The 26,323-nt window shown below is 47.1% G+C and overlaps 1 protein-coding gene and 1 long non-coding RNA gene across 5 annotated transcripts in view; one reads left to right on the top strand and one right to left on the bottom strand.

The window, feature by feature from the left end:
- The window catches only part of LOC109574558 (uncharacterized), a 148,991-nt gene that overhangs the window by 6,063 nt on the left and 116,605 nt on the right, over positions 1-26,323 (top strand). The window lies entirely within an intron of this gene.
- SHISA6 (shisa family member 6) overlaps positions 15,334-26,323 on the bottom strand; it is a 262,209-nt gene continuing 251,219 nt past the window's right edge. For all 4 annotated transcript variants that reach the window (XM_070773099.1, XM_070773100.1, XM_070773098.1 and 1 more), the window contains 2 exons: positions 23,314-23,466; positions 15,334-21,486 (listed from right to left, as the gene is read on the bottom strand). In XM_070773099.1, coding sequence (XP_070629200.1) covers positions 20,936-21,486; positions 23,314-23,466 — 704 coding nt within the window. In that variant the 3' untranslated portion in view covers positions 15,334-20,935. The remainder of the gene's footprint in view (positions 21,487-23,313; positions 23,467-26,323) is intronic.

The following is a 26,323-nucleotide window of genomic DNA, read 5'->3' as shown; positions in this document are numbered from 1 at the left end:
TCAATCCCCTAATCGGGAAGATCCCCCAAAGAAGGAAATGGCAACCCACTCCAGTATTCTTGCCTGGGAAATCCCATGGAGAGAGGAGCCTGGTGGGCTGTAATCCATGGGGCAGCAAAAGAGTTAGACACGACTTAAGCAACTAAACAACATGTGACTCCATCAAAAGAGCAGAGTCAGACCCAAGGCTTTGGTTTGACTGTTGGGATAAATAATGTCTTTCTAATTCCTCCTGGACTTGAACCTAGAAGGATAAGGGCAGGGCTTCACACCAGTCAATCCTAAAGGAAATGAATCCTGAATATTCATTGGAAGGACTGAGGCTGAAGCTGAAGTTCCAATACTTTGGCCACCTGATGCAAAGAGCTGACTCTTTAGAGAAGATCCTGAGGGAAGAACTAAATGATTAGAGAAGATCCTGATGCTGGAAAGGATTGAAGGCAGGAGGAGAAGGGGACAGAGGATGAGATGGTTAGATGGCATCACTGACTCAATGGACATGAGTTTAAGCGAACTCCGGGAGATGGTGAAGGACAGGGAAGCCTGGCATGCTGCAGTCCATGGGGTTGCAAAGAGTCAGATACGACTTAGCAACTGAACTGACTTGAATGGGACCCCCTTGGTACCATGAGGGGAAGAGTCATCTGAAAATGGAGCAAAAAGGAATTCCCTGGGGGTCCAGTGGTTAAGACTCCACACTTCCACAGCAGGGGCCATGGGTTCAGTCCCTGGGGAACTAAGATCCCACATGCTGCACTGCATAGCCAAAAAGTTAAAAAATTTTAAAAAAGAAAAAGGAAAATTGAGCAAGAAATGAAGATGGACGGCAAAGGGATTCAGCCATGAATCCCTATTACAACATTGTTAATTGGCTATACTCCAGTATAAAATAAAGAGTTTTAAAACGTCTACTTATCTATTTTGCCTGTTTGTTAATCCAGCATTAAAACAGTTTTTAAAAGCCTGTCAAAGGGTGCCCATCGAAGCAATAAACTTTAAAAAGAAAGAAAGAAATGGAGAAGAGAAAGCAGTTGCTGACAACACTGTTTGAGTCCACACTGGACTCTTCATTGACGTGAGCAAAGACATCCCCTCCCCAGGAAGCCAGTTGCTGTCCCTCTTACTTATGAGTCACACCGAAGCAACTGTCAGGGAAAGAAACATTTCTCCAGGAAAGAGGAGAGATGAAGATATATTTTGGAATCCATCAGGGAGACACTTGAGGAGAGAAAACACAAAAGGGCCTCTTCCTGGAACAGTTCCTACAGGACACGTGAAGGGTGAAACTTCAATTGCTTCGTTTGTCATATAAGGACTCCAGATCACGGACTCCGTTCTTGATTTTCACCCTGCTTTTAAATCGAGGCAGTGAACCAGAAATTAATATGGGCACATTTCCCTGTGTTTATTCACCATTCAATGTTTAATTCCCAGAAGGGTGAAAGAAATACTTACTTAATTAAACGTGCTGAACAATAACCATCCTCACTTGCTTTTCACGTAGACTTGTCTCACAGAAATACGCCGTGAAGAGTCGATGAAGCTATTTTTAAAGAAACGAATTTCGCACACCACTTAATTATAATAATCTATAGAGTGTAACTGTACATTTTCCACCCCAGGAAACAGGTGGGCAGAACAAGGAAAGCTGCAGAAAGCACACATTCTCAGCTCTTTTTTTGTGTGTGTGATTGCGAGAATTCTTAGGGCTTGGCATTCACTTTAGTCCTCGGCTATGAGCCTCTTGATTTCGAAAGAAATAGTATATTTCAGATGCCTGGGGTGCTAACCCTTCCGGTGGGGTGATTACATATTTCTAAATATATATCTTCAGTCGTGACTGCATCATGAAATGAAGTAGGACATGTATTATCAAACATCTGAAAATTTCTGTTCACCCCTGAGCTGCTCATGTGGGTGGGTGTAGAATGAGGAGGGGGCTGGAAAAGAGTTGTGATTAGAAAATGAAGTCAATTCTTCATGGTGCCTGGAACTAAGGAGAAGAGAAAAGATCCTTGATTCTTTATCTCATTGTTATCTGCTGTCATATGCAAAGATAACTTTCCTGATTTTTCTCCAGTAAAGAGGAAGTTCTCAGTTCTTTTCCACTCTCTTCCTCTTCTTCAGGGGACAACACCCTTCCTAACAGGAGACACAAAACTAGATGGACCAAGTTACTTCTAGGATATAACAGATATCCCCAAGAAGAATTTTCCAAGGGGTTACACAGGTCTGTCTAGTCAAAGCTGTGGTTTTTTTTACAGTAGTCACATACGGATGTGAGAGTTGGACTATCAAGAAAGCTGAGTGCCGAAAAATTGATGCTTTTGAACTGTGGTGTTGGAGAAGACTCTTGAGAGTCTCTTGGACTGCAAGGAGATCCAACCAGTCCATCCTAAAGGAAATAAGTTCTAAATATTCATTGGAAGGACTAATGCTGAAGCTGAAGCTCCAATACTTTGGCTGCGTGATGCAAAGAACTGACTCATTTGAAAAGACCTGGTTGCTGGGAAAGATTAAAGGCAGGAGGAGAAGGGGACAACAGAGGATGAGATGGTTGGACGGCATCACCGACTCAATGGACATGAGTTTGAATAAGCTCCAGGAGTTGGTGATGGACAGGGAAGCCTGGTGTGCTGCAGTCCATGGGGTCACAAAGAGTCGGACACAACTGAGCGACTGAACTGAGCTGAACAGATGAGTTGGAGCTTCCCTGGTGACTCAGTGGTAAAGAGTTCAGTTCAGTTGCTCAGTGGTAAAGAATCTGCCTGCCAACGCAGAAGACAAGCATTTGGTTTGATCCCTGGGTCAGGAAGACCCCCAGGTGAGGAAATGGTAACCCACTCCAATATTCTTGCCTGGAGAATCCCTATGGATGGAGGCATCTGGTGGGCTACCATCCATGGAGTCGTAAGAGTCAGACATGACTTAATGACTAAGCCATTACGCTAAGCCATAGATGTATGAGGGTAAGGAAGCCCAGCTCTGACTGACTGACTTGGAACTTCTGTATTTTTAGTTGAGCAACCAAACCATGGTTCACAGACATGTTGTGTTTAGCCAGAACACACTGGCCCAGAGAATGTTTTCATTTTAAATGAATGGCTACGTTTAAAAATCAGTGTACTTTTCATCCTTTAACGTATTAAAGACAGGCCATTCTGGGCCGGCATTTTTATGTCATAGCGACTCACTGGAGGTGTGCTGTGCTGTCTGGTTTCATAATCATCTCTCCCTCCTAAGGGGGCTCACTTGTCTATATTAGGCCAACATTACAGATAGTCTAGAAATTGTGTCTCCTTGAAGGCAGGAGTTATTGTCGTATAAGGGATAAAGCAGGGAGTGAGGGGGGCTAGGAGAACCAGAGAGGGTGTGCTTTTACCAAGGGGAAGAGCAGCCACTCACTCTGCCCACCCAACCCCTGTGGCAACTGTCGATTCACCAATTCCTCAGTTGCGAGCCGGACTGATGGACTCTGCCTATCGGAGAGCTGTCAAAGCTGGGTCCAGGAACGGAAGAAAAAGGGGGACAAAGGTCAGAGCAGGTGATGCTCGACTCTTCCCCTTAAGGTGTGTGCCCAGTACACCTTCTCCCTTTGGTGCTTGAATCTACCACGTTTAAGCCAAACCCTGGATGAGCAATGGGGCTCCCTTGTAAAGGAGGTTCTGCTGGAGGATGGTTATGTTTGCTACTTTGTTTTCTGGAAACATGTGGCATCTTTATTCCAACTGAGCCCTCCAGCCCCACTTATTTTAAAAATTAAAAGGATAAATTTTACTTTTTCCATAATAAAAGGAATGCATGTTCACTATGGAAAATTGGGAAGATACATGCAAGTAAAAGGAAATTTAAAAATTACCTAGACTCACCACCAATAGTTAAGAGTAACTCACTCTTAAAAGTTAAGAGTAAGTCACTCTTAATAGTTAAGAGTAACTTTCTTCCAGTCATTTTGCTACACACACACACACACACACACACGGAGATACATTTATGTACAAAATGATCTTATGATGTTTATAACATTGCCTATGCTGATTATGTTCTGATTATAAAAGTAATGTATGCTCATTCAGTTCAGTTCAGTTCAGTCGCTCAGTCGTGTCTGACTCTTTGCGGCCCCATGAATCGCAGCACACCAGGCTTTCCTGTCCATCACCAGCTCCCGGAGTTCACTCAGACTCACATCCATCGAGTCAGTGATGCCATCCAGCCATCTCATCCTCTGTCATCCCCTTCTCCTCCTGCCCCCAATCCCTCCCAGCATCAGAGTCTTTTCCAATTATAGAAAACTAGAAATTATCAAGAATTTAAAGAAATAACTATAAATCAAATAGAGTCCCCACCACTTAGTGATAATTGATTTGTTGCTATTATTTACTTACTCTTTTATCTATGCATTTTATACATACATATGATTCAGAGTTTTTTAAAGTATTGTATAAACATCACAGTGCTAGATGAACGATGACTAGAAAAGGGGGACTTGTGACAAATACTAGCTACTGCCAAGTAGTTTATTAGCTTATGTGTATGTATACATGTTTGTACAGGTACACTTGTATGCACACATATATATTTTGGCTCACTATGTGGCATGTAGGATCCTGAGTCCAAGGATCAAACCTGTGCCCCCTGCACTGGAAGGCAGAGTTTTAACCACTGGACCACCACATAAGCCCTAATCTATAGATTTTTGTAAAAACCATTAATGATGTGGATAACTCAGTATGGTTTTTAATCATCAGAAAATGACTCAGTCCTCAAGAGACCCCTGTGTTGCCCTGTGCAGTTGAAATTTTGAGGACAGGGTGAAAGTTCTGGTTCAGCACAGGATCCACATGAGTCTCCCTGGTCTCCCTCCCTTCAGCATGAAGTCCTCCAATCCCTCCCTGCAGTAGAGTCCTAGGGATCCCTCTGAAATAGAGCCTTGATCTTGTCACCATGCTTCCTAGGGGCCTCAGTGCCGTCTCTTTCTTGGGATAAGGCCAGACCCCTTAACAGTGGGGGATGCAGGAATTCCTGCTCACGAGGAGACAACAGGAGGGTTGAATGAGTTAATACATGCAAAGTGCTTGGGAATCATGCCTTGACTTAATGCCAACTATCACTGTTCTTCTTTTCTGCATTTTTTCTCCATACTGTGGGGGACAAGGGTACTCATAGCCCTAAATTCATATCATTAAGACCCATTCCTTGAGAAGGAGGGAATTTTCTCTCTTTAAGTTTTGGTTTAGAAACGAAAGAATCGGACTGGTGAGGGCTTCCCTTGTGGCTCAGCGGGGTAAAGAATCTGCCTGCAATGTGGGAGACCTGGGTTCGATCCCTGGGTTGGGAAGATCCCTTGGAGATGGGAACAGCTACCCACTCCAGTATTCTGGCCTGGAGAATTCCATGGACTGTATAGTCCATGGGATTGCAGAGTTGGACGCGACTGAATTGACTTTCACTTTCACTTTCAATTGGTCTGGTCTGCATTACGCACCTGCGCTGGGAGTTGGCATGTGGTGGTGTCTAATACCCAGAGGCGTGTGGGGCACCACATGGTGGCCAGGATGATGGAGGACGACGAATCACATGTCTGTGTGCCACCTTCTCCCTTCCCATGCTAGCTCTCTGTAGGATTTTTCTGCTCCTGACATTAAAGCCTTGTCTTCTTGTAGCCCATTGACGATGTCATGGTTTCTCATTCCTACAGCTTTATGATCCTCTTTTGAGGCTTTTCCATGAATGTTTCCTCTACTTTGATCCAAGACATTGTGCAAAGGTCCCATGCCAGATGTGTTTATCTATATAATCATTACATTGTTTATATAATATCAAGCAAGTAAGTCCTACAACTTAATTCCTTCCTTCTGTCCCCAACTTTCCAGGTTATTCTTAGAAAATAAGTCATTTGGTCACTTCACAGCTTAATAATTAATATGCCTAGTTCATTAGAACAGTAACAATTCCAAATTAATGCAACACTAAAGCATCTTCCTGGCCTAAGCTCAGGTATACTGGGGTTTGTCAGTGTCCCTTTGATAAGGGAGGGGCTGACCAGTGACAGTGGAGAAGGGGCAGCTTTTCCAGCCAGTTCCTCTGTGGGTGAGGTCATCCCTCTAGGTCACCCAGAGCACAGAGCTGAGATTCCTGTGCTTTAAAGCAGGTTTCCACTAGCTGTCTTACACATGGGAGTACATATGTGTCAATCCTCCACCTCCCCTACCTCTGAGGGGTGGTGTATAAAGTATCTGATAACTACAGAAGCACGTATCAAAATCTAGATATCTTCTCATAAGTCAGATGCAAGGAAACTTGCAAAAGAGTGAAGTAATTCTACCCTTGTTACTGTATTTTGGGAAAGTAACAGTTATTTCTCACAGCAGTGTGTTATTATGTTGACACATCATGGATTTATTGTTTTTATTTTAAAATGACTTAATATATAACTTTTTAAATGGTCTCCATTTTTGATTTATAGTATAATAAATGTATATAGATATATCCCACCCAAAAAAAGTTCTTTGGGATCCTCAATACTTTTTAAAAAATTGGGATATTAGTGCTTTAAAATGTGTTAGTTTCTGCTGTACAATGAAGTGAATTGGCTATTATATATATATATGTATATATATACATTTTTTTTTTCCCTTCCTCTTGTACCTCCCTCCTAGCTCCCCATCCCATCCCGCTAGGTCACACAGAGCACAGAGCTGAGATTCTTGTGCTTTATAGCAGGTTCCCACTAGCTGTTTTACACGTGGTACTGTATATATGTCAATCCTTCTTAAGAAGATGAAGAGGTAAAATATGAACCACTCTTGAAAGTGGGTCTCAGGATATGGGTGTCCCAGGTTTAAAATTCATGACTGTAACTCAGAAATACAGATATTTCTTCCTTTCTCTGTAACAGTAGTTCCATGCTGTCGTGGGATCTGAAATTCCTAATCTTCAGACATATCCTTCAGATTCCTAGCCAGGGCACTCATTGTCACCTGAGTGCCTCTGAGAGGTGGGAGCCTGGTGTTCAAGGTGGGGGAAGGGCTTGCTCGGGCAGAGTTTGCTCTATATAGATCTGTCTTGCTACCATTGCCAAGCTGCCATACCTGCCATATTTATCAGGAATTTTCCTCCCCGAAGCTGAGCAGAAGTCTATTCTGACCTCAGATCCTCCAATCTGTCTGGAGGATTCTGTTGTTCCCCACCCTTGTCCCCCCATCCATAGGAACCCACCCAGTGGTGATGATCAGGACCCTCAGAAATACAAGTGTCTTGCTTTCTTGCTGTCTTCTCTGATTCTCCCTGAATCTCTTCTCTTGATGCAGAAAGGTATTTCTCTCTGTCCTGTACAGCCGGGAAGGACTCTCCCTCCACATTCTATATGCAATCTACTGTGGTTTCTTATCAAGCAGGGCTCATTGATACTTAAAGGTCAGCTTTCAATATCATAGGAAACAATTTCTCTTTCCACTCTGTGGCTCTTGCAATTACATGACAAGCTTTGCTCCTGTGAGCTTGACAAAAGTCAATTTTGAGAGTCAAGGTTGAACAAGCCTTCTTTCTCTGGTCTCTAGCTTTTCTCTAGGAGCAGAGAGGTGGTGGGTAACCGTTGTTCGGACTGGTGGGAGATAGAGTAGGGGTAAAAGGAAACGGGGGCGGGGGGAACCATCAGTTTAAAATCATCACTCTGTTGTCAGGAAATATTTTAATGCAGTTTCACAGAATTCACTGTTATCACATCCTGTTCATTGTCTTCTCTGGAGTCTTAAGGTTGGAATTAAAGAGTAGATGCTATGTTTGTGGGCTGCTTTCTTAATATCTCAAGGATGTCCAATTGTAAAGACACTGCTCAGGGTATGGGCTCATCCTCCGCTTCTTTTTCAGAAAGCTGTCTACAACTCCAGGGGTGGTGGAGTATGTGATCCAAGGTTCCCTGACCACAGTGATGGGACCAGGGATAGATTCTTGACCCAAAAGGTGACAGATTGCATTTTCCAAGGATGGTCATAGCCGTCCCTTCCATCAACATGCTTTTCTTACAATGAAACCTTGCTACAGTCTCTTTAGGTAGTAGAATCTGTGTCCCCTCTCCCTTGAACCTGGACAGAACTCCATGACTTAGAGAGTATACTATGTAACTTCTGAGGCTACAGCACATGACATGCTACAGCTTTTTACCTGACTTACTCTCTCCATATCTTCCCTATGCCCACTCCCTCTCTTTCATCCTATCTCTAGATACTTGCTCTGGGAACCCAGCTGCCATGTGGTAAGGAAGTCCAGGCCACATGGAGAGGATGCATGTAAGGGTTCCAATAGGTAATCCTGTTGAGGTCGTGACCAGTACCTAACAGCCAGACAGGTGAGTGAGGAAACCACAGAGATGCCTCCAATCCCAGCCACCACCCAACAGCAACCACATAAGGGACCCTTAGTGAGTCTTGTGTGGTTGATCTCATACAACCCTCAGAACCATGAGGGATTGCAACAGTAAAGAACTGTTGTTTACACTATTAAATTTGGGGAGCTTTGTCATGCAGCAGTGGATAACCAATACACAAGGGGAATTGTTTATAGAGATTTTTGGGATTTTTTCCCAGACTTTTTGGAACTGAGGTACAAAGAGACTGTGTCAGCTTGCTACATGGGTTAGATCTAGGAGATTATGCAGATAGGACTGCAGGTGTCACCTTAGTCAGGTTCAGCCATGTGTGAAGGGAAACACACGCGAGAGGAATGGAAATTTGCAGAGAGAAGGAAATGAGATAGGAAGAGAGTGTTGCTAGGGTTTTGGATGACTTTCTGTCTCTTTTTCAAAGAATTTCACGAAAGCTAGTATATTATTATTATTATTACATTTTGGCTGCACAGCTGGGCCTGTGGGATCTTAATTCTCTGACCAGGGATCGAACTCACACCCCCGAGATGGAAGTGCAGAGTCTTAACCACAAGGCTGCTGGGGAAGTCCCTGGATGGCTTTCAACTTCTTAGCTTTGAATAGGCCCACTTATATATTCTGAAAAGAAATCAGTCCTGAATATTCATTAGAAGGACTGATATTGAAGCTGAAACTCCAATACTTTGGCCTCCTGATGCAAAGAACTGACTCATTTGAAAAGACCTTAATGCTGGGAAAGATTGAAGGCAGGAAGCAAAGGGGACAACAGAGGATGAGATGGTTGGATGGCATCACTGACTCAGTGGACATGAGTTTGCACAAACTCCGGGAGTTGGTGATGGACAGGAAGGCCTGGCATGCTGCAGTCTATGGGGTCACAAAGAGTTGGACACGACTGAGCGACTGAACTGAACTGACTGATACATTCAAGAATTAGATCCTGTGAGATGCTTTTATATCTAACAATGATAATTAGTATTAAATTTATTTTCATTTAGTGTAATAAATAATCATTATTAAATTAAATATTATTACTACTATTAAAATAATATTATCTTTTGCCTTGACTAATTTCAGTGACTTTTTGTTTCTTGTAACCAAATGACTCCTGATTAAAACATCTGCTAACCAATTTGAAATAGCTATGGACATACTGGGCTTCCCTTGTGGCTCAGTAAAGCCACCTGCAAATGTGGGGGATTCGAGTTCAATCCCTGGGTTGGGAAGCTTTCCTGGAGAATGAACTGGCAACTGACTCCAGTATTCTTGCCTGGGAAATTCCATTTACAGAGGAGCCTGGCCGTCTACAGTCCCTGGGGTCGCAAAGAGTTGGACACTACTTAGGGACTAAACAACAACGGACATGCCACTGGCTTTATATAGAATAAATCTGCTGCAGGAAAGTTTTACCTGCTTTAACCCTGAGGACATTTTGAGGGTTTTGCCACAGAGGAGGACCATTTGCCTCTGTAAATTCCCAGTCTTTGGCTGTCAGCACAGCATGGCATCTGTGATGGTCACTGATGCTACTCACTGGATACTTCCTGCTCCTCCTCTAGCTGGAAGGTCATAAAACCACACGTCCTGGCTCCTCTGGGGTGGGTGAGACTGTGTAAGCAGACCATAGTGGACTGATATGTGTCACTTCTGGCTGCCTTTTAAGGATCCTGGCCAGACCTTCCACAGCTCTCTTTTTTCTCGCTGGGAGGTGGTGGGGGGTTTGGGGAGACGGGGAACATGACAGATAGTAAGGGCTCCAGCTGCTGCTGAGCCCTCGAGTAAGGACAGGGCAGGACCACAGAACGAAGCCCCCGCTGATCTGCAGCAGAGTGCAAGTAGAAAATAACTTTTTGATAAAAGAGATTTGAGAGTTGTTTATCACTATAGCAGAATCCAGCCTATCCTGCCTGATTCAGTGATTCTGCATCATCCATCGCCAAAAAGACTAGGACCCTCCAGAGAAACCTCCCCGCACAGCCCCTACCACTTCCTTCACCTTGGCCTCTGTCTTGCTTCCTTAAGAAGTTCCAGAGGAGCTGCTCTTCCTCCTCTGATCCTCCTACACCCCAGGGAATGGATCTGGTCCTGGGTCCCCATCCTCACCTGATTCTCCTTTCTCTTCAAATTTGAACACTCTCAGGTTTGTGCATTGGAGAAGGAAATCGCACCCCACTCCAGTGTTCTTGCCTGGAGAATCCCAGGGACAGCGGAGCCTGGCGGGCTGCCGTCTATGGGGTCGCACAGTCAGACACAACTGAAGTGACTTAGCAGCAGCAGCAGCAGGTTTGTGTGGTCTTGAAAACTTCTCATCAACCTATCTGTTCTTCTATTAAACTTTCCTACAAATAGTTTTGGGCTTCCCAGGTGGTGCTAGTGGTAAAGATCCCACTTCCCAGTGCAGAAGACATAAGAGATGGAGGTTTGATCCCTTGGTCAGGAAGATCCCCTGGAGGAGGGCATGGCAACCCATGGTCAGAGGAGCCTGGTGGGCTATGGTACATAGGGTTGCAAAGAGTCAGACACAGCTGAAGTGACTTAGCACGCATGCATGCACAGATGGTTTATACACCCTGCTTCAGTTTCTTATTTCCCAAATAGTTAATCCTCTGTAAATTCATTTTTTAAAAAAAGATAGAAGTATAGTTATTTTGCCTTATTGTATTAGTTTCAGGTGTACAGCCAAGTGATTCAGTTATATGTATGTATTTTTTCAGATTTTTTTTCCATTATAGGTTATTACAAGATATTAAATAGTTCCCTGTGCTATACAGTAAATGCTTGTGTAAACTCATCTTTGTTCTGACCTCTTCGCTGAAGCTGGTTGCCTGAAATTGTTTGGCTCCATAAATCAAGGCTGCTCTGATCCCCTGAATTCCAACTCGTTATTATCATAGGATTATAGAATTTCAAACTGAAAAAAAAAAAAAAAAAATGCCGAGAATGGGCTTCTCAAACTTTACTGTGCATAGAGTCACCTAGGAATCTTGTGGAAAAGCAAACTCTGGGGGCTCACCTAGAGATTTGGAATCAGTAGTTCTTGAGGAGGACTGGCAGTGTGCATTGCCATGAGCTCCCAATGGCACTGATGTTGCTGTGGACACACTGGGTTAAGTGACAGTGTTTTGTTTTTTTCTCCAAGTCTGAAATGAAGACCGATGTATGGACTAATATCATTTGGGTAGCGGGGGAGGTCTTTTCCATGGTTGCCATGGTGAACCAGCAGGAGTAGCTCTTATCCATGGCCCAAGAAAGAATCATTAGTGTACACACACTGGGGAACAGCGGTCCCAGTATTCTACACTGGATGCGTATCTCCAGAACTTGGCCTTGGGGTTGAGATTGAAGCTGGAGGCGAAACAACTTCTCGTCTCGGAGAGAGCTCTTGTCCTGAAACATACATCTGAGCTGTGTATCCATGGGCAAACACAAAAAAATAGTGAACTGTTGAGGACTTTCTGTGGAAATGCATTCTTTGGGATTTTCTTCTTTTAATAGACAGGTTGCTGGTTTTGGGAAATCACAGTAAGTTAAGTTAAACAGAAGAGGCAGCTTTCTAAGAACCTCATTCTTCCAGAAGCTTAACATGTTCTTTTCCTCCGTAGCCGTCTTATTGACACAGGGTAGCCATGCTTGTCACTGGGGAAATGCTATTTCATAAGTGATGGTTCCTGCCAGGGGTTCTCTTCTGTCATCCCATCACTCTGCCCTCCCACTGTACCCTTCTGCTGAGACTTATGCTACTTGAGCTTACCAGCTCCCTGCAGAGTCTTGACAAAGTCACAGAAACAGGCTAAAAAAGATGAGAAGGATTTTTAGGACTTTAGAGCGGTCTGGACCACTCGTTTTGTTTTAAATGAGAACACTGAGATTTGGAGAGGAGAAAGATGTCTTTCAAGGTAACAGGAAAATGCCGGCAGAGCTAATACAGTGAACCAGAACTTCTGATACCCAGTCTGGTACTCTTTGACTGCACTCTAGTCTCATGGGATGGGAAAACTGAGATGGCAAGGCCAAGCAGGATGGGATACTTCCAGTTCACTGGGCTACCAAGAAGCCCAGATGAAATTTGAGTATTGTGCTGTGCTAATTCAGTGATAGAATATATCAGGCATAGTTTTGTTTCATTTTGTTTTGTTCATCTAATATCCTAAATTTTACAGATGAGGACACCAAGGACCAGTGAAGACACTGGGCCACATACCCCTGGTGTAAAAGTTACTGATTCACTCATTCTAGAACTTTCTAAGCATTCATTCCAACCTCTGCTCTTTCTGACTTTTCCACTCCTGACACATTTGTAGCCCTAACCATTAGTGCCATTGGATTTCTTCTTAGAATCTTGAAGGAAAATCTTTCTTATTCCTCCCTAGAGGTTTTGTGCTTCCTTCACGCTCAGCCAGAGGAGAAAGGTCAGTGTTCAAAGCGATGTGGAAGGTGAAAGCCTGGCTGAGACCCCTGGCATCTCAATGCTTCCAACATGAGTTTTCTCTGGCCTTGGCTTATTAATGATGGTGTATTAAGACCTCATTTTTATCTCATTTTTATAGATCTCACCAGTTTGGGATTAGTGACAATGGTGATAGAGGCCAAACTGAGGTTTATCTATGAGAATCAAAGAGGAGAATTTGAACAAATTGTTCATGTTAATGATATTTAAAAGTGGTTATTTGTAGAGAACAGGCTATGGTTGCCAAGCGGGAGGAGAAGTAGGGAAGGGAAGGAAAGGAAGTTTGAGATTAACAAATGCAAACTATTTTATATAAGGTGAATAAATAATAAGATCCTACTTTATCATACAGGGAACTATTGGGTTGGCTAAAAAGTCTGGATTTTTTCCTTAATCTCTTACATATATATTCTATATACTGTGATAAAATCATAATGGAAAGAATATGAAAAAGAATGTGTGTATAAATATGTATAACTGAATCAGTTTGCTGTACAGCAGAAATTAACACAACATTGTAAATCAACTGTAATAAAATAAAATTTTTTGAAAAGTGGATGTTTAACCAGTTTAAGAGAAGAATCCTTCAAACACCATTATGTTAAGAACTCTCTGACTCAAATGTTTTGACTGTTTTTATATGAATTGCACATTATTCTTACCTATTCAGTAGGGAAGGTCTCCAGTGATTTTCTCTGAGGGAACATGTTGATAGTCTAACTTAACCCTTCTGTGTATGTGAGGTAGTAGTACAGTGTTAGTTGCTCAGCCATATCTGACTCTTTGCAACCCCATGGACTGTTGCCTGCCAGGCTCCTCTGCCCATGGGATTCTTCAGGCAAGAATCCTGGAGTGGGTATCCATTCCTTTCTCCAGGGGATCTTCCCAACCCAGGGATCGAACCCAGGTCTCCTGCATTGCAGGCAGATTCTTTACCATCTGAGCCACCAGGAAACCCCATGTATGTGTAAACATTGTAATTAAATTTCACGTCTCTAAAAAAATTTTTTTCACCATCTCATAATTTTTTTTTCCCTTGGGTTTCCTTCCAGTAATGAACATAGAGTAATGAAGCTTTGCTAAACTTATAATGTGCGTGTGCTTGCTGTGAGTCATCATGATTTAGAGACACCAGGACTTCAGACATAATCCCCTGTAATAATGATTGCATAGTGAGCAAAACAGGCTTTAGAATATGTGTGGTTATGTGTTACTATGTATTAGAATAGTAAACAGATTTGTAACTTTGTCCTAGGTAAAGAATGCCATTGGTGGGAGATAATAAAGGGGCTTTTGTGCTTTTTTAAAGAGGACCATTTTTAAAAACTTTGTTGAATTTGTTGCAGTATTGCTTCCATTTTCTGTTTTGTTTTTTGACTGCAAGGCACATGGGGTTTAACCTCCCTGACCAGGAATCGAATCTGTACCCCCTGCGTTGGAAGGCGAAGTCTTAACCACTGGGCTTCCAGGGAAGTCCCAATAAAGAGATTTAAGGAGAAGGGTTTTGATTACAAAGGAATCAGGCAGTTGGTAAGTGAGTATGACTGACTGTGAATTCTAGGAAATACGGAGGTGCTGAAGTTGGCAATAAGTCATGTCCTGTTTGGCAATATTTTGTTTGCTGAAGCAGAGCCCACCAGTAACTAGGTTATGGAGAAAATTCAGAAACACAGAAGAACAGATGACCTTAGCAGCAAAAGCGAATATGGGCCAAAGAAAATAAAAATAGAAAATGAGTCCAGAGAAAGAGGTCTTGAGCAAGACTCCAAATCTAGATCAGTTTCACTGTACAACCTGATTCTCTGGTTAAAATGGCATGGATGTTTAGCCACCTTTACTCTGGTCACTCATGGCAACTACAAGCACTAACTCTAAAACTATGGATTCCACCCTAATAATGATTGTCATAGTGAGCAAAAGAGGCTTTAGAATATGTGTGGTTATGTGTTGTTATGTATGAGAATAGTAAACAGATTTGTATTCAACTAAAAAGCAAACTAAGAATAATAAGGCTAGGGTAGATGAATATGGATACAAAGCTGTGGGATCTTAGTTTCCCAACCAGGGATCCAGCCTTTGTTCCCTGCAGTGGAAGTGCAGAGTCTTAACCACTGGACCATGAGGGACATCCATACAAGACTGTAACTTCTGATTCTGTTTTGAGTTGGTGCACCTTATCCACTGGCATTTATCCTAAGCCTGCCTTCCCACGTTTCTTTTGTTCACCATTTTGAAAGCATTATTAAAGTCTAATTTGCACATCATACAATTCACCCATTGTTTTATACAATTTGATGACTTTTAGTGCATTTATACAGTTGTGAGCATCACCATAATCAGGTTTTACAGTGCTTCCATCGCCCTAAAATTTCCCTCATTCCCGCGGTCAATCCTTGTTTCTTCTCCCGTCAACGATCGTCTACATCCTTTTGTGATTTTTTTTAATTACCTTTGGCTCTGTGTTTGAAGGAGCAAACTATTTGGCTATTTTAAGAGACATAGATTATGTTGAAACGGCTTTATTATTTTTTTTAATCCATAAATATCTGTTACTGACAAAAGTGGAAAAATCCTTAAGACTAAATCTTACTAAAGTGATACCTGTTTACAGTACATATAGAATGTGCTTTGACGGGTAAGTAGAACGATGAGATTTGTACAGAAGCGGCAGTTACAGGAGCACTGCTCACCATGAAGCTTACTTATGAGGATGAAGAAACGGGCAAAGGTACAGATAGAAAGGTACTTTTTGTCAGTACTACCATATGTAATAAACATGGAATCCATAAATTGGGCTAATGCATAAAAATGTTCATTAATCTCCCCTTAGGAAATTGTGTCCCAAACTAAAAATATTACAGTAAGAATTGCTTTTTTTTTTTTTAATTATAGAATTTTAAGAATTCTTTACTACAAAATGTCTAGTTGAGTTATAGAACTAGAGGAATATTTGCCACTACAAAGCAAATGACTGAGTCCTCCCAGGGAGTGGCATTCAAAGGTCATGGCAGGAGTGGGCAGCAGAGAGGAGCAGGGGTCTTCCTCTCCCCCAGGAGGGAGGGCGTTAAGGAAACGCAGGATGTCCTTTCTCTGACTGATGGATGGTGGATGTGTTTGCTGATTTACAAGATGGGTTCGGTGGTACTGACTTGTACTCTCAATTCTGGCTTCTTCTCAGGCTTTCACCGGGAGGATGGTAGTGTCACGAGAGGAGGGGCTAGAGAAGTACTAGGATGGGGTAGGTGCCCACCTCTTAGCAGCCCAGGGGGGTGCCTCCCCCTCCTCCAGGTGGTGCAGAGCACCGTGTCCGGACTCAGTCTTCAGGACACAGGTTCTGGTGGGAGACATGACACCCCTCGCTGCAGAGTCCCTGCAGTGCATTCTGTCCCCCCCGTGGCTTGGAATGCATCACCGAGCTGATAGCAGATACAGACTTTGTGCCATCGTGGGCCCACCTCTGGATCTCTCTCCTCTAGCCCATGCCATCTCGGAAATCAGAACAGCCTCCCTCCAGCTCTAAGGACCACATCAAGATGAGCACTTCAGAATTCCCCAGTGACTCAGACACCTGGGGTGATACGGATGTGTCTATATGGGGTGGGGGTGGATTCCAGGACACACAGTTGGTAGCCCACTGAACGGGTGGGGCCCTCCATCTTCAGATGGGAGAGTGTCCTGGGGCAGCCATGACCACGGGGCCCACCCCGGGCTCTGGGAAGGAGTGCAGAGACTGCCCAGGGCACCTGACCATGTTGCCGTGGGCACGTGGAATGGGGTGTGTGTAGCCCAGCTGTGAGGGAAGGGATGCTGAGAAGAGGGGGTACTAATGGGGAATGGGAGCCCTACATGTACGAGTGGGATAGAACTTCAGAGCTCATCTGGTCCAAGCCCCTGCTTTACACATGGGAAAAGGAGGCGCTGAGGGAGAATGCAGCTGGTCCTCGGTCACGTGGCAAGACAGAGACAAAGCCAGCACAGAAGCCGACTCTCCAAGAGCCTCAGCCCCATGGTTTTTTCCTCCTGTAGTATGCTGCCTTCAGAAATCAAATACAGAGTGCAGGAAGACACAGCTCTCATATCAAATCTGTCACTAAAATGCTGCATTTATATATAAAAAAATACATAGGAACCCTGAAAGATACATCACTGAAGCACAATGACCTTCCTAGAAAATACTCCAGAGCCAAGTTTCCCAGGTTTGGGGAGAAGGGTGGAGGATAGTGTGTGGGGAATACAGCAGGTGTTTCCTAGGATCTTGTTCACCAGCTGTACCTGAAGGTCAGGTTCACAGTTGCCTCTGACTGGAATCTGAGGCAGAAGGCTGGGGCAGACAGAGTATCTCTGAAGAAAGTAGACTGTTTGGTGGTAGGGTTACTGGGCTTGCTGGAATGGATATTTCTCCAAGCTCAGACAGTCATGAGGCTCTCATCTTTTGGAGACAAAGGGAGGTCTATGATACACACAAGCAGGACAGGCATAACTGAGATGAAATAGTGGCCGAGAGCCCTCAAGGATATGAATCTTTGGCCAGAGCAGGAGCCTCTGGGCTAGTGGCAAGCTGGGGCAGGGGCTTCAGGGACGTGCCAGCAGCAGGAACCAAAGCCAGTCTTTGCCCAGGATGCCTCTGACAGAGTAGCTTCCATCCTTTATCTCATGGGGGCAGGAGGTGAAGGATAAACCAATGAGGCCAACAGACACCTGAAGAATGTCTCATTCTGGGACTGTCTTCATTGAGAGCTCCACATTTTAGAACCAGGGGGTAGTGCAGCAGGACCAGGGAAAAGAAATTGGGGATGGAGAAGACCAGGGCCAGGGAGATGAGGGGAGGAAGGGCTGAAGGGCATGGAAGAGTGAGGTCAGTTTTGGGCTGAGAGTGGAAAGAGGGGAGGAGACATCTGAATGAAGAGAGGGATGGGAGCTTTGTAGAAGGCAAGCCCATCGCCCAAGACACTGGGGAGCCCTGTGGGTAAAAGTCCATTTAGGGGGTTAAAGGAATTCTTGGGAAAGCATTTGTGACTTACGAGCTCCCAGAGCCAGGAGTTCACTGGAGGAAGTGAGGCAGGAAAGGTGGAAGGGCATGACACAGTGAGAGCTCGGCTGCCATCAAAGGCCAAGCTGACCAGCACAAACCTTCAGGGCGGGAGAGAAACCATGCAGACCTCAGTGTTTCCCCAGCAGAGCAATGGAGACTCAGAGAGCCAGACAAGCCGAGGGAAACATCGGGCTTGGGGCTACCTTTAGTGGGAGAGCAGGGCTTCCATTGTGGAGGAAGGGCCAGCCCTTCCATGTGGGTAGTGGCCACCAGCCTGGTGGTGCTGGAAGTCTGGACACCCGTGTTCCAGCCCCAGAACTCTCTCCTCCCTGCTAAAAGAACTTGTCCAGTAATGCAGCTTTGCTCTTCCTACAAACATGGATGGCACGACTGATAAACAAGATATTGCTGTGTCCTAGTTAAGACATCATTGTATGGATCCTGAAATGAGGGGACTGAATTGGAGCTTGTCTGTAGACCTCTTTCTCTTATTTTTTTCCTTCCTTCCCTCCCTCCTTCCAGACTCAAGGGTGAATCAGAAGAATCATTACAAAGAAGTAAAGGGGTCAGATAGAAATTTTTTGATCCAGCCGACAACCAGAGGTTTTAAACTGGGCAGCAGAAACGCTGGGATGAGAAATGGTTCAGAATCAACCTACCAAACAGACCCCAGACAGACACACAGGGCTAGGGAGAAGCATCATTGCTCTGAGGGCTGGAGAACTTGGTGCAGAGAGGATGCTGCAGACATGAATGAGAACCAGTTTCTGGTTCAGGTCTATGTATAGATTCACATCCACCCACGTCCCTTCCCCCCTCTGCACCAGCCTTCAAGGGGAGTGGCCAAGGACTGGATTAGAGAGCAGTGGGCAGAGGGGAGCGGCTGTGACAGACACGTGTTCCTTTCCAGGAGTAGCTGATTCCTTCCAGCCCAGCCCTCTTAGCTTCATCTTCTGGAGCAAACTCTTCATAAACCCTTAGGGACCAGCCCTTGAGACGGTTTATGTGTTTGTCAAGAACAGAAGCAGAGAGTTATCCCTGACCTCACAGCCTCACAGCCCCAGTGACACTGCTCCCTTGGGGACCTCAGGGCAGTGTCCATCACCCCCAGCCTCAGTCCCCCTCGTGATTCATGTGATGGTGAGCACTGTGGTAGGGAGGGGAGGACAAGAGCTTTGGAATTCTTGAAAAAGTAGGAGGAATCAGTCAATTGATTTCTCTGTGGATTAGATTAAAAATTCCCAGGGCTGACCCTGGGGTGTTCTCCCTGCCCCACGCCTGCTTTTTAAAGGGTCATACATGTTATATGTGGAACTGGGGAATCTAAAAGCTAGTTTAAAGTCGTTGCTTTTGGAGTCTGACTGTGGCGGCTGTCATATTTGTAGTATTATACCTTTGCCCAATAGTCTGAAGCCAGTTCCCCCAGCTTCAGCCCAGGGAGGTATCCTGGCCCAGAGAATGGAGCCTTCTCTCCCCCCACCCCCCACCAGGCTCTGGTCTCTGGGTAGTAGATTCTACTTTGTTCACTGTCTGCTCTCCAGGTGGGTGCCACACCCTGTCCACCCCACCTACCCCCTGCTACCCCCGTACCCTTTGGAGGCAGAGAAGAGGCTGAGATGGGCTGCGGGGGAGGGGGCAATCCCCCCAATAGAGCTGAGGGCATGGATGTGCCTGAGGCTGGACGCCCCCTGCAGGGGAGCACTGTGGAGGTACCCAGTTAGCCCCCAGACCAATAGCCTGGAGTACCATTATTTGCGTCTGCTAATTGATCTCTGTCAGGTAGATCCAAAGGAGACACTGGAGAAAGAAGCAGCAGCCAGGAGAGAGTCCTGAAGCTGCAGGAAGATGGGAGATGTGAGGCGAGGGGGACAGGGTGGCGGCAGGAGGGGAAACTGGCAGAGAGCAGGTTCTAAACAGAGACAGGGCCAAGCACAGGGGTCGGGGGTCGTGGGGTGGGGAGTCAGTGATGCAGAGAGTGGAGAGGTCGAGGTGGAGAACAACTAGAACAACCGCCTGGGGTCCTCCTGGGGCTGGGCTGTCCACCTAGTAGCCACCGCCTATGTCCTGCCTGGTGCGTGTGGCGGAAGCCCTGGGCTAGTGGAATGGCCAGCCTTCGAGGCCCAAGGTGTCACAGTGGCCTCCCCACAGCTGCTCTTGAGCCAGGGGGCAGAGCCTCTTGGGAGAAGAGCCAGGGAGGGGAAGGCAGGCCAGAGTGGCAGGTCACGGTTCAGACAGACCTGGAGGCCTGGAGGAAGTGTGGAGATCATTGGGTTGCTGGGGAGAGCCACCCCAAAAGCCCCTGCACCCCATCCCTACTCTGTTCTAGAATGACCAGAGGGAAGCCCCAGAGAACCCAGGGATGGCCTCTAGGGCTGGGGGCGGGGCAGGGCCTTGTGGGCGGGTCAGCCAGCCGGAAAGGGGCGGGGTTCCCAACCTTGGGGCGGCAGCTGAAGGAAGGGAACACCTGCCAGGTCCTGGGGCTTGGGGGAGGGGCACAGGGGAGTCAGCAGAGAGAAGGGCCACCCAGTGGGGATCAGAGAGTTCCAGCGGGCAGAAGAGAATCATTATTGTGCTTATGGACACAGCAGCTCCCTGGCTCTGAGAGAGCGAGCAGGCAGTTTTTAGGCACTAAGATTTCTGTGATGCGGTTTTAGGTGAATGAGAGACCGTGGAGCCTATTCCGTCAGCCCATCGGCCAAGTCAAATCCGGGCAGGCAGCTTCCGGCCAGGGTCAGGCCAGGGTCTCTTGGCGGATGGACCTGCAGCTGAGCCCCCAGGAGGAGGAGGGGGACGTGGGACTGAAAGGGACTTGGTGACAGTGGGGGAGGGGAGGGAGACCCGGGCCTCGCCCCTCTCCTCCTTCCCCTCCGATTCTTCTGGAACAGTGAGGGTGACCCCTCTAGATCCCAGGTCTGCGCACGCGCTGTGGCAGGCCACCGGCCGAGTCCCAGGAGTATGGCTTTCTGGGACAGGCGGCCCACCCCCGGCCCCAACAAGAGAGGACGAGGGGAGGGGACCCATCCAGGCCTGGAAGCTGCAGCCCAGGCCCCTGCCGACCCCTGGCCCCCGCCGGTCACACGGTCACTTCTGTCTTGCTGGCTGTGTAGCAGGTGTGGTGGCCCGGGATGTAGTGCAGCTGTTCCACGGTGTTGTGTCTGCGCGAGGCGAAGGCCTGGCGCTTGGCCGCCGTGCGGCTCTGGCCCAGGGTGGCGTACGAGTTATCCGAGGCACTGGGATGCGAGTGCATCTTGGTCATGCGGTAGCGGTCCAGCACAGGCGTGGACACGAAGACATCCGTGTGCGAGATGGCCCGCGCCAGGGACTGCTCCGGGAAGGCCGTCCGCTCCGGGGACAGCAGCGGGTCCTGGGAGTGCAGGCGCTCCGTGGAGAGCAGCTGCTCGTCCGAGAGGAGGCGGTCGTAGGGCAGGCCGAAGTCGTCAGGCAGGCCTCGCTCCAGGGAAAGGACCCGGTCCTGCGACATGGCCCGGAGGGGCCGGCGGGGTCGCTCGCGAGGCAGCGGCTTCTGTTGGGACATCTGGATGACGTTGAGGGGGAGGGTGCCGCGGGCCGCCAGGTCAGGCAGGTGCCGCCGCCTCATGTAGTACTCGTCAGCCTCCTTGTCGGCTGCAGGGGAGAGACAGGGTGAGAGCAAGAGAGAAAGCAGTGAGCCGAGGGGGACACTGCAATGCTGCAGCCAGGAACGCGCTGGAGTGATGCAGCCCAGAGGGGTCGACGCTGTGCTTCTCCACTGCCCCTGCAAGTTAGTCTTCGGGCTGGCTTGGTTGAGTCGCTCGGTTGGGTCCAACTCTTTGCAGTCCTATGAACTAGCCCACCAGGCCCGTCTGTTCATGGGATTCTCCAGGCAAGAATACTGGAATGGATTGCCATCTCCTTCTCCAGGAGATCTTCCTGACCCAGGGATTGAGCCAGGTCTCCTGCATTGCAGGCAGATTCTTTACTGATGGAGGCACCAGGGAAGCCCTCCGGGGTCTTGTTAAATGCAGAGTCAGATTCAGACCTGGCTCTGGGGTGGGTCTGCAAGTCAGCCTACTTCTCCAACAAGCTCCCAGGCGATGCTGATGCCCCTACTTCTTGGACCCACTCTGGGGTTAAGGGACTCCCTCAAGGTCCCCGTGGAGTTCAGGGCCAACTCCACGGCAAGCCCATGACCCTGAACTCCTGCTCCAGGACTGCTTCTGTCACACCATGGTCCCAAAAAAGAATAGCTCCCGGGATCTTGCTGAAACTCCCAGGTAGCAGCTGGCAGCTTTCTGATGAGGTTCAGAACCTCTGTCCAAGGAAACAGGGTTGAGAACCAGCCTCCTACTAGAATAAAGCAGGATGCTCCATCCAGGAAGCACTTGTGAAAATGCTTCCTGGTTACTTAGGAACATACCAACACCTTCTCTGGAGTAACAGCCTATGCCTGGGAAGCCAACACATGGCACAGGTTCAAGTCTACACATGCTTCGCCTGTACCTGCAGCATGAGCAGGCCAGGGCAACCCCATATGTGTACCTTGTTCAGATGCTGCGCCTTTCCCTGGATCCTGAAGCTCACCCTTGAACTCACCCAGGATGAACCTGCCTTATCCCACAGTTGAGGAGTGAGGCTTCCTACAGACAGCCTTCCAGATCTCTGCAGAATGTGGGATTCCCCACATTTAACCATAGAAACTCACTGTGCCACTTTGGAGGTGGCCAATGTTGTCTCCTGAGCTGAACTGCTATCACAGTAGGTCACTCTGTACCTTCAAGTGCATGCTCGGCCCTGTAGCTGGGTGGTCATCAAAACAGACTCACCGGGCAGTGGGGGCAAAATGTCCAAGGGTTGGAAAGCTAGAAGAGAAGACTCCTCCTACCATATACCTTCTTGATATTGTAACGTCTGAAACATGTCAGTCTCAATCGCCTCCCCAGACTCAAATGGCAGATCTGGGATCGTGGGGCTCAACCTGGGCTCAACTCACGAAATGGGATGTGTGCACGGAGTGAGGGGTCTCAGGTTCCCAAGACAGAACTGATGGAGTTAGGGAGAGAGCTGGTTTATAGGCCCTTCCATAAGCCCAGGTCTCTGGGAAGAGCCTCAGAGAAAGCTCTGGCTTACTCCAAGACAGAGAGCAAGGGAGGCCCAGGGTTTGAAGAAGGTAGGTGCAGGGTGAGGTTGGGGGAAGGCTTTCTCTTGCAGTTAGTGTAGTTCATGAGCTAAACCACTGCCTCCCATGGGAATGTGGGTCTGAGGATCCCTTGGCCTCCACTCTACCGAGGGAGAAGATGGACTCATGCTCTAAAGAACAAAAACGAGGGGCTCGTCTGTTCTCTCCTTCCACTTTCTGTTTGTTCCTGGGACCCCACCCCATGCCCTCAGGTGCGGGGCAAGAGAGTGAGACACCAGAAGATGTCATGGAGGCCTTGGAAGCAGCCCCCAGCCCTGGGAAAATATCCCACTTACTTAGCCTCTTCAGGGATGAGTACTTGCTGGGGTGGGTCTTCACTGCAGACTCATAGGATGGGGGCAGGTGGGCCAGGTTCTGGAAGGAGCGTGAGAAGGAGAGGTCATAGGGCTCGGTGGCCGATGTCAGGATGTTGTTCATCCGAGGCTTCTCTGCAAAAGAAGGGAGGGGTCGTGGTGTTAGTGGGGATGAAGTTTTGCAGGGGCAGGCAGGAGGAATGTGTCCAGGTTTCAGCTCTTGAGCCCATCCTGCTTTCCTGGGACCCTGTGCTAGGGCACAGGCGATTCTGGCGACTTGATTTCCCTCTGCTCAGCTCCAGTTGCCAGCAAGCCAGGGGGGCAGGAACTTTTGGCTGCACTGGCCATAATGGCAGGTTACCCTTCCTTGAATGGCAGACTCTTTCCTCAAGTACATCACTGGGCTGTCAGATGAAAATGGAAGCCCAGTGGAGCTGATGAGGTGGGTCATAAAATCATTCATTTTGGTGTGAATAGTATTAGGCAAACTAGTTCTCAGGCTCAGAAAAATCTAAGTTTGAAGGAGAAAGAGGGAGAGTGACTGATCTCATCTGTGTACCCCTAGGACTGGGTCCAGGACCTAGCTCCACTGAGACTCCAACCCACGCTGTCCATGGGTCATTTCACCTCTCACCCGCCCCTTCCACCTTTAGCTCCTCCAAGCCCTGCTCCTGACAAGGCACTGTGAGCTGCAAAGCTATTTCCTCTTATTCCAGTTCCTTCCTCTGAATCCCCCTTAACCATCTCTCAACTGCTGGAGGAAAGAATGTAGGCAAAATGTCTAGCGCGTGATTCTGTTTTTCTCCCTCCATCCCTTGAGACAGAACCTTGAGATTCCAAAGTCTAAGAGAGAGAAGGGAGATTGTTCAATGCCAGACCTGCAGAAAAGAAGGAGGGGAAGACATGGGGGGAAAAGACCGAAGAGAAGTGAGATGAATGACTAACGAGGTGAATGAGCTGGTCTGGGTTCTGGGGGCCAGATTAGGAGTAATACAGGAGTCAGGGGATGGGGGAGAGAAAATGCAGGTATAGGTGATGAGTGGCCATGAAGATGGGGAGCAAAAAGGAATGGAGAGCCCGGACAGGAAGACAAGCATGCCTTGGTGCTTGGATGACTTGATGTACAGCAAGAAGTCAACAGGGAGTGCTGGAGAAACAGTGGTACCGTTCCCAGAAATGAGGCAGCTGGGTGGCTCTCGAATCATCCCTTCTGGTTTGGGACTCCCAAGTAGGGGCAGACTCTAACTTTGGACAAGTGTATCAGAGGACTGTGGTTCCCCATCCCCAGCAAAGGGAATGCTATGAACCTTGAGACAAACAGAAACTCTTCTAGGCTTTGTTCAAGGACAATCTCAATACAGGGAACTCCTGGCTTCTCTATCCTTTCCCGCCCTCATGGTACCCTCAACTCTGGGGATGGAGCCAGGGAAGCCCAACCAATGATCAGGTATTCACGCCAGCTCAGTACATATGTGAGGGGGTGGGGGAATGCTCTACATCCCTGGGTGATCAGAACATGCTGTACAGAAAGAGCCTCCCTTGCATGAATGAGGCTGGTGCCAGGGAGTGGAGTGGGTAGCGAGCCAGGAGCACTGCTATCCAGAGCTGGGCAGGAGCTACCAGCCCCTTAGCTCTTGTGTCTTCACTTTGGGCCATGCTCGAGAAGAACGAACTTCCTCTGCTTGTGGGCATCTTTCTTCTACTGAGGGCATCACGCAGCTCACCCACTTCCAAATGCAACGTTGCTGGATATTCTTACCCCTCACTGTTCTCCAAAACCTGCCATGGAGCCAAGGCCAACCCTTCCTTGCTTTCTGCCTCCACCGTGATTGATTGCCTCTGCCCCCTTGCTCACGCTGTCTCTCCTCTCACAATTGTTTCCTTACTCTTCCTCTATCCAAATTCTCCCCTCCCTTAAGACTCTTTGCTGTGACAATATGACATCTTTTCAGCCCAGAGTGGTATCTGGTCTTCAAGCCCCTGTTGCTCTTCTGGTCAGTTCCACCCAGTTTAGTGTCTGTGTGTCTCTCATCATCTGACTCTAGCTGGTCTTGTTGATCTCCAAAGATTGCCATCTCCTTGACAGCAGAAGTTTTGCTTTCCAGTTTTTCTGATGCCTTCACAGTGCTTGGCCCAAAATAAGAATTCAGTTAATGCCCGTTGGCTAATCAAGTAGACACAGGCTGCCTCCTCTCTTGAGAGTTGCTCTGCCAGCTCCTGGGAAAAGTGAAACATCCAAGGAAGGAATGAAGGGAAAACCCTGCTTCCACTGAGCTGCGAGTTGTTCAAGTACAGGTACTGGGTCTCATCTATCCTCAAGCTTCTCACATCAGGTGCCAAAAGAAGACAGGAAGAGGAAGAGGAAAGGAAGGTTCCTCCTTAAGTCCATTCTCTTCATCTGCATCTCCATTCCTTCCCTGAAAATAGGTTCATCAATACTGTTTTTCTATATTCTGTATGTATGTGTTAGTATCAAGAGGGAGATATATATAATTAAGGCATATATATATATAAAAAACTATGTCTGATTCTCATTGTTGTATGGCAGAAACCAACACAACACTATAAAGATTATCCTCCAATTAAAAAGCAATAAATCAATAAATAAAATTTCACATGGATCACAGCTTTGAGTAACTCAGTGAAACCATGAGCCCTGCCATGCAGGGCCACTCAGGACAGATGGGTTATGGTGGAGAGTTCTGACTGACAGACTGTGGTTCACTGGAGGAAGGGAATGGCAAACCACTTCAGCAGTCACTCTGTCCTTGAGAACCCCATGAACAGTATGAAAAGGCAAAAGTAAATTAAATAAAGGCAAAAAACCCCAAAAAGATTGGTTCCTCCATTTGTATTCAGGAGGCTGTGCTTGTATAGGCTTCTTCTGGGGAATATCAACTCAGAGTTAGTCTTTCAGAATGATACTGAGCAAGCAGACATCCTCGCTTGCCTTTTCTGGATCCTCTTCCTGCTGCTGCTTCATCACCATGGG

The sequence above is a fragment of the Bos indicus genome, chromosome 19, assembly GCF_029378745.1.
Source record: "Bos indicus isolate NIAB-ARS_2022 breed Sahiwal x Tharparkar chromosome 19, NIAB-ARS_B.indTharparkar_mat_pri_1.0, whole genome shotgun sequence".
Classification (NCBI taxonomy): domain Eukaryota; kingdom Metazoa; phylum Chordata; class Mammalia; order Artiodactyla; family Bovidae; genus Bos; species Bos indicus.
The sequence above is the reverse complement of the archived record's forward strand: the minus strand, read 5'-3'. Positions and strand labels throughout refer to the sequence as shown.